Consider the following 10,514-nt stretch of genomic DNA (forward strand, 5'->3'; position numbering starts at 1 on the left):
TGAGTATAGTTAGAATTGGATACAAACAACCTCATATAAATAATAAATGTTAAGTCTTAAAAACTTTTAAAAGAACAAAAATAAAACTGTATAAAAACTGAACAAATCATATTTGGCCCCATAAATAACTCTTTAGCTTAAAATATATTTTTTTAATTATTACTATAATAGAATGCTAGTGAATATTGTTTTTTGCTTATTATTTCTATATGTTCAAATAAAAAAATGTATGAAATATAACAAAACATCATAAACTTTTTTAATTAATTAATATTTATTATGTAAAAATGAAAGTATACATGATTATTAATAACTATTAAGTTAAGATATTTTAATGTTAATTTATAAATACATAGTGAATGAGTCAATCTTTTTATCTTCGTTTATTTATTTATTTATTTTTTTGAAACAATATTTCTTTAATATACATTTAATCTAAAATAACTAAATTATTATCTTTATCATAAATTAACAAAAAACAAAATTACTTAATTTAAATTTTCAAAAATAAAATTAATATTTTAAATGTTTAAATACGATAAATGTTTATAATTCGAAATTTGAGTTGTTATTTTAATGAAAGTGGATTCCTGAACAATCAATAAAACTTTAAAATAATACGTCCGTGTGTTTCTTGGTACATCCGTCAGGATATATTTTTAAACTAAGGAAATGTTTTGAAAGTTTCAGATTGACTTTTTATAACTCGGAAATTAAATATAACTTAAACTTTTAAATTTTTTAAGTTATACAAGAAGTATCTCATACTATGTATTTGTAAAAATCACAAAAAAGTGACATTTTTAAATTACCGAAAAGTAGTTTTAAAGATATCAAAATGTTTGTTTTGTTTTAAATGGAAATTTTAATTCTAAAATTTAACAAATCTACTTTTTATAAATAATTATTTCTTAGTTAAATTATGCAACTACATATTCGATTTTTGATAGTTTAAATATACGTTTTTAATTCTAATAAAATATATTATATAATCGTAACATACTCGTATATTGTGAATATTATTGAATAGTAGTAATTTAGTTTTATGATAAGTAATACGGAAAATGGTGGTTTAAAAATGTGATAAGAAATGAGAATTAATCATAAAATAAACATAATTCGAAATTTATCAGTTTGGTATTATAAAGTTTAAGTCACTAATTTAGGTGTTGTACGAAATATATACATAATTTTTCTTTTAAAATGATTTATGTTGCTCATAATGGTGTTTTATATTTGAAAAAATATTCAAAATTCCTACAACATATTTATAGCTTATGAATAATGCTGGTCTCCAGGTAATAATTTTTGAAATATTTAAAATATAAACATAGTTGCATTATTTATTAATACAGTATGATATATATTTTACTTGAACTTTAGCATTTAAAATGTAAATATTTATAAAATGTACCTACTTAAAATTTCATATGGATTAGTTTAATAATTCGGTATCAAAAAAATAAAATAAATATTGAAAATTATTTTTGAGATGTATTGTAATAATAATTTTTTCGGGGTTTAGTTGAGACAACTACCACAACAACTTTTTTCAATCTCACTTTTTTAAATCTTTTTTGTTTTTGAAACCATAATTGAATTCCATTTCAGTAATTCAATAACGACCACAATTACGTTTTTTTTTTCATCGATATTCGAAGAAAAAAATTAATTTTATCCTTATCACACTATTAAAACATATTTAAGTAGACAATTGCGGTCGATTTATTGTAATTCATTTATATTAAAATGTATTTTTAATATTTTTTAAGTAAATTATAGATATTTACATATTTTACGTATTGAATAACTAATGTGACCTAACAGTTGACTGTTATTGTCATGTTTAAAATTTGGAAATTAGTAACTAGATAAATACTTAGTTAATAATTAATATTTATAATTTAACTTTTATATTTCTAAAAAATTCTGATTAAATAACATAAAAATTTTAAATTAAGATGAATAACTAATTAAGAAGTAATTAAAAAAAAAAAAAAAAAAATTGGTCATCTGTGGCAATCCATCAATAATTTTGATTATTATTTCATTTTTCAAACAATATTTTTATGTTTTGCTTTTTCATTATAAACTCTGATAAATGATAACTTAATAATTTGTTTCGAATTTATTTTAAATAGAAAATAACGAAATAATTTCATTTATAAGTACTCATTTTTACTATTTATATATTTATGTATAATAGAGTTATAATATAGTTTTCTAAAATATTATAAGTGTAAAATATAAGATATAAATAAAGGATAGATTTATATTTAAAACAAATTTTTGATTTTTATTTAAATTTTTATAGATCATTAATTACCTCTTATTATATACGTAAATATATATATTTACACACACACACACATATATATATATATATATATATATATATATATATTTGAAGATAATCCGTCTCCCAGCAAATGTTTTATTGTTTTGTCTTAATTGAATAAATAGATACTTAGCTTGAAAATGAATATTAATATATAATATTTTATTTGACTTGTATATTTTAATACTATTACTTAAATGTTATTTCAAATCATATTATACGAATAACTCTATTACCGTATAATCGAGTTCAGATAATAAGATTAAAATATTTAGTAGGTGTATATATTGTATGTGGTATAATTGTAATATTAACAACGGTCGTGTTGATATACATATTTTATTTTATAATTTTAAGCTACATTTATGTAGAATTAATCACTAAGGTTTAATCCTATACTAGGAACCCACAATAATTAAACATGTAATTCGGATTTAGTATCTTTTCATTGCATCTATATAATTGTCATTACACAAGCAGCCAGTAGGATAATATATTAATCCTCTGTCGTCAGATGGACTTTAGTAGAGGATTTGAAACATTTTTAAAATTATTTTTAATATGAACTATAATATCAACCTTACAAATGGGAAGTATTTCTGTTTACCGAAAATTTACTTTATAAGAACCTCGATGGCATTTTATTTTCAGTATTTGATAATTATAAATTATATTTTATTAATTTAATTAATTCAACATTTTCAATGAATAAAATAGTAAGATAATAGTTTAAAAAAAATAATATAAGTTGTAACCATTTATTAAAATTTATTTTTAACAAGTCACTAAAAATAAAAATGTATCGTTTTTTAATAACAATAATATTACATTGTTATAAATTTATTTTAGTTTTTTATTTAATTTAATTTTTAATTTTTTTATATTTTATATTTCATTATGTGTAATAAATATAATTTTCCTTTAAAAAAAATATATGTAGGTATCAAGAATAAATATAAATGATGAAATATTCTTATATAAATAGATGTTTAATTTAAATTAATTCAATTACGATATCATAATTTAATTTGCATTTAAAGATATATTTTAGTTGATTTTACTTTATTTTTTACATCATCTAACTTGAAATATTTGTAAAAGCTATATACTTTTCAATTTAATTTATTGAACAGTTATAAATGTAAATTAGTATTTTAATTTGAATAAAATACATTAAAGGTACATTTTAATTAATAATTGATAATTATATTATAATTACTTTTTACTATAATAACTAGTATAAAGCTAAAAAAGGTGGGCAAGTGAGTACCACTTTACCGTACAGTAGGTGTCAAATAAGTCATTGTAATGGATGTGTTAAATTTTAATTTAATGGTCTATTATAAAACACAAAAAACGATTTTTAACGGAATTGATTTGTCAACTATATAACCAAGTACATTTCATGATAAAGTTTTTGATTTTTTAACTAAATTAATTAATTTTACAATTAGCATTACGATGCGTTGATTTAATTTTTTTCAAATATATTGTATTTATTATGTAATATTATCATGTATTTATTAAATTAATATAGTAAATAATATGATTTTATATATGATTTTAACTTTTTAATTAATAAAACCTTACCATAAAACAGTGTAAATAGGTTTCTACTAATTATCTAATGTTATTCGTTTTTGAATCACAAAAAATGATAAAAATCAAATAAGGTGAAATAGTTATTTTTAAATGAATATTTGATGTCATGAAAATTTGAACTTTAAATATTCATAAATATACTATATACTTTTTGGTTGAAAATTTTATTTTTAATATAGGTAGAAAAACTAATAAAAAGTTGTGTATTAAATTTTGAAATCTTTGGTAAGTATAAATATTTTAAATTTCATAAATTTTTAATCAAAGAATAATTTACTAATTTTCGAAATTTTGATGAAATTTGTTAAAATTCTAATTTTAAACACTTATAAAAAATTTAATTTTTTTAAGGATTCACGTTCAATTTTTTTTCTTTTAATAATTGAATTTTTAAGAAACCTTGTATTAAATTTTCAAGGGCTCATACAATTCACAATTATAGGTATTAATACGTATTATACACGATCGCCTTTTTTAAATAAAAATGTAATTAATGTAGGTAATACACACTATAGAAAACCATTTGAGGTTTCAGTTTTTGTAATGATGCCAATTACCAAATACGATGTACCATATTAAATACAATTATTTTTTTTTTTTCATCGAAATAAGATACCACACTCTTCGAAAACGAATACATAGCTACTATAATCTTATTTAATAAATAGGTTCTGTAAATGTCTTTTATAATAAAAAAAAGTACCGGTAATACGAGACCTAAGTAAATTATTTAGGTCGATATTAAGGGTGATTTTGGTGTATAGAAGTTTCTAACAAAACTTTCAAATAACTTTGTTATGGACATTGTTGAAAATAGTAACAAGTGAACAGCAAATCGCTTTAATCGTAATAGGCAAAATTCCATAAAACTTTCATAACCTGATTTCAAGTGATAACTATTTGCTAAGTTTACCTGATTAAATTTGAAATTTTTAATTAATGTACGAATATTAATGTATGTATTTAAATTGTATGTTTCATATTAATTTTAAAACTAACAGGTAATTTTTTTTTTCGTTAAATAAGTTTTTATAATTGAATTAATTTTTCATTTCTTTTTCGATTAGTTTTTATGAACCTTTTTATTTTAATAAAATCACATAGCCAGTGAGCATCTACTTGTTAGTAAAAACATTTTCAATTGGGAATTATAAATTTTATTGCAGTACCTACTTAAGTATTATAAATTTTGTTTTAATTTTTTTTTTTTTTTTTTTGTCATTAATTTGCTATTCAATAGTACCTACATAATGTATAACACTAAAAAGTATTATTTTCATTTTTTGTTTATATATTCGTATTCTATTATTTAAATTGTATACTAAATATATATTAAAATATTTAACAAATGCATATTATTATATTATTAATGATTGATAAATACGAATTTTTAATATTATATAAAACATTTTAATATTATAATATTTTATTATTTTTAGCGATTGCTTTACTATATTATATGAGTATAATTTTAGTAATATCAATTTCCATAGTTTTAAAAATTTTAATTATAAGCCATGTACTTATACCTTTTATAATTTATTAAGCTGGGAAGTGAATTAAAATGTAGGGAATTTACATTATGTAAATAATAGCTGATATGATATACATCTTACAAAAATGTTATTCTATATTTTTTTTATAAATATTATTATTGCTAATTTAAAAAATATATTATTAAAATACTTATAATACGGTTTGTTGTAATATTAAAAAAAATTTTTTTTGAGAACGTTTTGGCAATACGTTTTTTTCATATGTTTTTTTGTTAATACAGTTTAATGTTAGCACGAATTTCACATATTTTGTCGTAGCAATTTTCCTATTTTACACCTAAGTTATGCGGTTAACACATAGAAGTATACAACAAATTTTAGTATGGAATTTTCTATTATAACAGCTTAACTACGTTATGATGTGTAAGTATCAAACACTTTGTCCTGTAAGGACTAATTTAAAATGTTGAGATATTGGAAATTCCACTACCCTATTTTTCAAATAAGCAAATCGCCGAAGAAAATAAAACCAGCTATGTTTAATAGAAATAAATACAGTTTTAATAAGTACATTATTTTTATTTATATGGAGAAGGATGTGATGTTTGCTACTATATCTACCTGTGTATTATATTGTACGTAATATCTAATTTGCAATTTGTATGATTATTTATTAGGATGATATTGAATTATAAAAATTATTAAGAGTAGAGTAAATTTAGCTGAGTTTTAAATTGCTATAGTTTATAAGTAGGAATAATATAAATTTGTGAATTGTATATAGTCTTCTTGTAAATCAAAAATTCAAATAATAAAACATTATTTTATTTTAAATGTCAAATTTTAATAACTATGGTTAATGAACAGGAAATGTATTCATAATAATAATAATTACGCTGTGTATTTTTATTACTTTTGCAACAATATATAATAAATATTTCACCATTTTCAAAATCACATAGCAAAGTTTGTATTTAATGCTGTGTAATATTTAACAATCCGCTCTAAAAACTAATCGGTGTAATAGGGTTAATAGGTTGTGGAATAGGATAATGGGGATGTGCAATTTATTGCAATATCAAATATATATGATTTATATTATACTTTTAATGAGTTAATTACTCATATCTAATTTATCACAATAGTTACTTGTTTAAATAATAAAAAAATTAATTATACCTATTTATAAAACCAAGTACCTAACTATGTATAGTATAATAAATCGACTATTCATTAAATTTATTTGAAATTTCTAAATTTAAATTATAATTGTATGAAACAGTATAAAAAACGAAAATACCTAATAAAATAAAGAATTTGAGTTTATAACTGTATATATTATAGACTTATGAAATACTAATAATACAGTTGGCTTTAGGAATATCGTTGAACCAATGGCCCGATTCCAAAGTAGCGTCTATGATTGTTATAAAACACATTAACAGATTTATCGAGCAATAAAATCAATACACACACACGTGCGTGCACAAACATACAAATTGTATGCTAATATATAAGTTACACATTTTAAGTCTTCAAACATAGTAATATATGTCCATGATTTACGTAAGACACTTATGTTATAATAAAAAAAAACTATTTTTATGATTTAATTTTAAAACTTTGTTTAATTTTTAACTCGAATGCTTGATTGTAATTTAGTTAGGTTTAATTAATAATAGTAATAATAATAATAATAATAATATTTTTCAGTGTTTTTATTAATTAATTATTATTGTCCTTACAATAATAACATTAGTTATTAAATTAAAATTTTCACTATTGAAACGTAATACCTTGTGTCTAAATATAAACACACTTTGTTCGTCGTACTGTTATTTGTTTGATATTCATAATATTATTAATTGCACTTCATACACACAAGGTAACAATAATTTAATACTTATACACAAGTTATTTATGTAAAATCAATGGATTTATTTCATTCATAGTTAATGGAAAGAAATCTTAGATCCTACAATTCCAGAAAAAATTTATATTTTGAAAAAACTTGGATGGACGTTTATAATGAAAATGAGCTGAAGAAGAACAGGAAATCTTCGCAAGGCGAACAGTTGACTTTCAGGATGTGACTGCAAATCGTAGACACATGTGTACAACCCTCTTCAACCCGTGCGAGTCGGCATTCGTATGAAAATCTAAACAACAGACCGTACTCGAGAACAGGTCTCACTAATACGTCTTAAAGGGATTTCAATGATGTGGGATAGCTTATAGACTCACCTGCTGCTTGCAGTGTAAAACGTTTTTAGGTCGTTTAAACGAACTAATATCGCTATGACAAATGCAGTTTAAGCCGGGAGCAATTTTTGTGACGAAAAATTGTTAAAAATTTCGTCTTACTCGTAAAAATATTTTAAAAATACCGCTTTAATAAGAGCGAGGGTTTTCAACGATTAAGAATCAAATCAAAACCACCGCGGTAAAACTGTTGAACCGTCTATATATACATCAGGCACTTCGAACGTGCATTTTGACTACATATAGTTACGTTCATATTATGCGTCCGTTTATCGTTTCAGACGGGTCAATATTTTTATTATTAGCGAAGTACAACACAGTAAGTAATATCATCACAACGTGGTGTTCTCTTTGAGTATTTTTAACCTTTTTTTTTTTTTTTTCATTATTTGCTGAAAACTTAATCATATATCGCACAATATATTGTATACACGTATATTATAATATTATCATAACATATGATAGTGTTTATATGATTCGTTCAGGATCGGTTTGGAGTTGATCCCACACACACAGACACAGACACACAAACACACAGACACACGCACAGGACACGTATGACACATCGTGCACACAGGTCGTCCACACTGGACTGATTAAGCGCGCTTACCCCAACGTGGTCATGGTGACGATGGTGTACCAAAAGGCGGCCGGTATGGACGTGAAGTTCGTGCCGTCCACATTCTTTTCGGCGTAAAACATTACCGTGGCGAATATGATGATGGCCATGGCCAGGGAGAACACCAAGAACCCGAGTTCGGAGGCGCACGACTTGAGCGTGTAGCCGAGTATGCGGAGTCCCTGCGAGTGCCGGGAGAACTTGAATATCCGGAACACCCTGAACACGCGGAGCGTGACGAAGGCGCCGGACACGTCGTCGTTGTCGGTGATGCCCAGGCCGATGTAGTACGGCAGGATGGCCACCACGTCGATGATGCTCATGACGCTGCGCATGAACTTGCACCGGTCCGGGGCGGCGAACAGCCGCAACAGATACTCGGTGGTGAAGATCATCACGCACGCCGTGTCCAGGCAGAAGAACACGATCTTGTAGCGTTCGCCGCACGGCAGCGTGCCCACGCGGCCGGGCCGGTGGCCGCACGGCACCGTCTCCACCACGTTGGCCATGACGGACACGGCGATGAAGAAACCGGTGACGTAGTAGAAGACGAGCGCCGCGGTGGACGTGTGCGGGTTGCCGAACGCCCGCCACATCTTCTGCCGGATGTTGGTGAGCTGCGGCAGGTTCTGGTCGCCGCTCTCCGACAGCTTGTCGTCCATCAGCCGCTCGGCGTTCTCGCGCTTCCGGTCCCGGTAGTCCTCGTAACAGCAGTCGCCGATGACGTCCGGCAGTATGCCGAAGAACGCCAGCTCCTCGTCGTAGCTGGTCAGGCACTCGTGCTTCGGGTAGTGCAGCTTACCGGTGCGGTAGTAGTTGAGTATGTGCCGGAATATGTCCGGGTCCCGGTCGAAAAAGTACTCCTTGCAGTCCTCGTCGTAGAAGAACTCCCGCTCGTTGGACCCCAGCAACGTGTCCGGGTACTTTTCCACCGTGTTCCGCCATGTCTCGAACCGGCGCCCCGAGACGTTGATCAGTAGCTTCTCGTCGTCAATTCTCCGCCGGTCTTTGGGCACCGGCGGCGGCGGCAGTGGGTGCGTGGCGATCGGCACCCAACCGATGGCCGCCGCCCGGGCGAACGGCAGCCAAGCGGCGACCGAGGCCATGCTGTGCGGTGGAATGACAGTATCACCGGCAGCGCCGCCGGTCCAGTTGTTCTCGTATAAATAGCATACTCACGCGTCGCCTTACACGCCGTCGCAGTCGCCACTATTGTACTGTCGTCGTCGTCTCAGATCGTCGCCGGCACACCGAAATGTCAGAGCGGCGTGTGCACGGCCGTTGCCGTCGTATCACCCAGCCACCGAGACCAGACGGCGAAATAGCCGCTTATTATTTTCTATTTCGGCAGTACAGCCGAGACGACGAACCACCACCGCGGAAATCGACTCGATTTACACGTGCACTTTTATTTATCTATTTTTTATTCCCCGTTTATAATATTATTTGAATTTTTTAATTTCTTTCCTCATTTGTTTTTACGTGTGTATACTAGCGGAAGTCGCGTCCGTTCACGCGCTGCGGCGTGCACCTCCGGTACGTTACTGTTGTGTTCGCGTCTATACACCGGTGACCGCACGCGCATACGCACAACCCTCTCACGCGTACGTGAATGCACACACACACACACAGTAGCCACCAATGTAGTCGTGAACGCGTGCTATCGCGGATTTCGGCAGTAGCGACCACCAGACACCCGGCCGACTCGCGACAAGCAGCTAAACTGAAGAATGACTGTGCGCGGCGGCGACTCGGCGAACTGCAGCCAATGTATAGCACCGCGGCGGTGGCGGCGGCGGTTTTCGCTCGGTCGAGTGTTTTATTTTATTTTTTATTTTTATTTTTATCAAAACGCGCCGCGACCGTCATCGTGCTCCGTCGCCGTCACCACCACCGCCACCGCCGTCACCGTACCCCGTCGCCGTGTATAGTTTATATTGTATGTACAGTGTATGCTGTACAGTTGCAACGCGTAAACCTAATGACCCGAGCGCAAGCGCTCGCGGCCCGCTCGCGATCGATTCGCGTTGTATTCCGTGGCGCGCGCCCCCCCGTTCAGGCGCTTCGTTTTGCCGGTACGGTCTCGCCCGACACACGCTATATGCCGCCGACGCTAGCGCGCGCGCGCGCGATTATCACCGTCGGTCGTCGCGCCGCACAACGGCTCGCTGTTAACCGACATCCCTCGATCGGTCGG

General features: G+C 29.6%; 1 protein-coding gene across 4 annotated transcripts in view; it reads right to left on the minus strand.

Moving 5' to 3' along the window:
* LOC112596548 (potassium voltage-gated channel protein Shal) overlaps positions 1 to 10,030 on the minus strand; it is a 61,866-nt gene extending 51,836 nt beyond the window's left edge. For all 4 annotated transcript variants that reach the window (XM_025342292.1, XM_025342291.1, XM_025342290.1 and 1 more), the window contains exon 1: positions 8,309 to 10,030. In XM_025342292.1, coding sequence (XP_025198077.1) covers positions 8,309 to 9,423 — 1,115 coding nt within the window. In that variant the 5' untranslated portion in view covers positions 9,424 to 10,030. The remainder of the gene's footprint in view (positions 1 to 8,308) is intronic.
* Positions 10,031 to 10,514: the final 484 nt, after the last annotated feature.

This window comes from Melanaphis sacchari, unplaced genomic scaffold (genome assembly GCF_002803265.2).
Source record: "Melanaphis sacchari strain LSU unplaced genomic scaffold, SCAv2.0 Contig32_pilon_pilon, whole genome shotgun sequence".
In the NCBI taxonomy this organism is placed as follows: domain Eukaryota; kingdom Metazoa; phylum Arthropoda; class Insecta; order Hemiptera; family Aphididae; genus Melanaphis; species Melanaphis sacchari.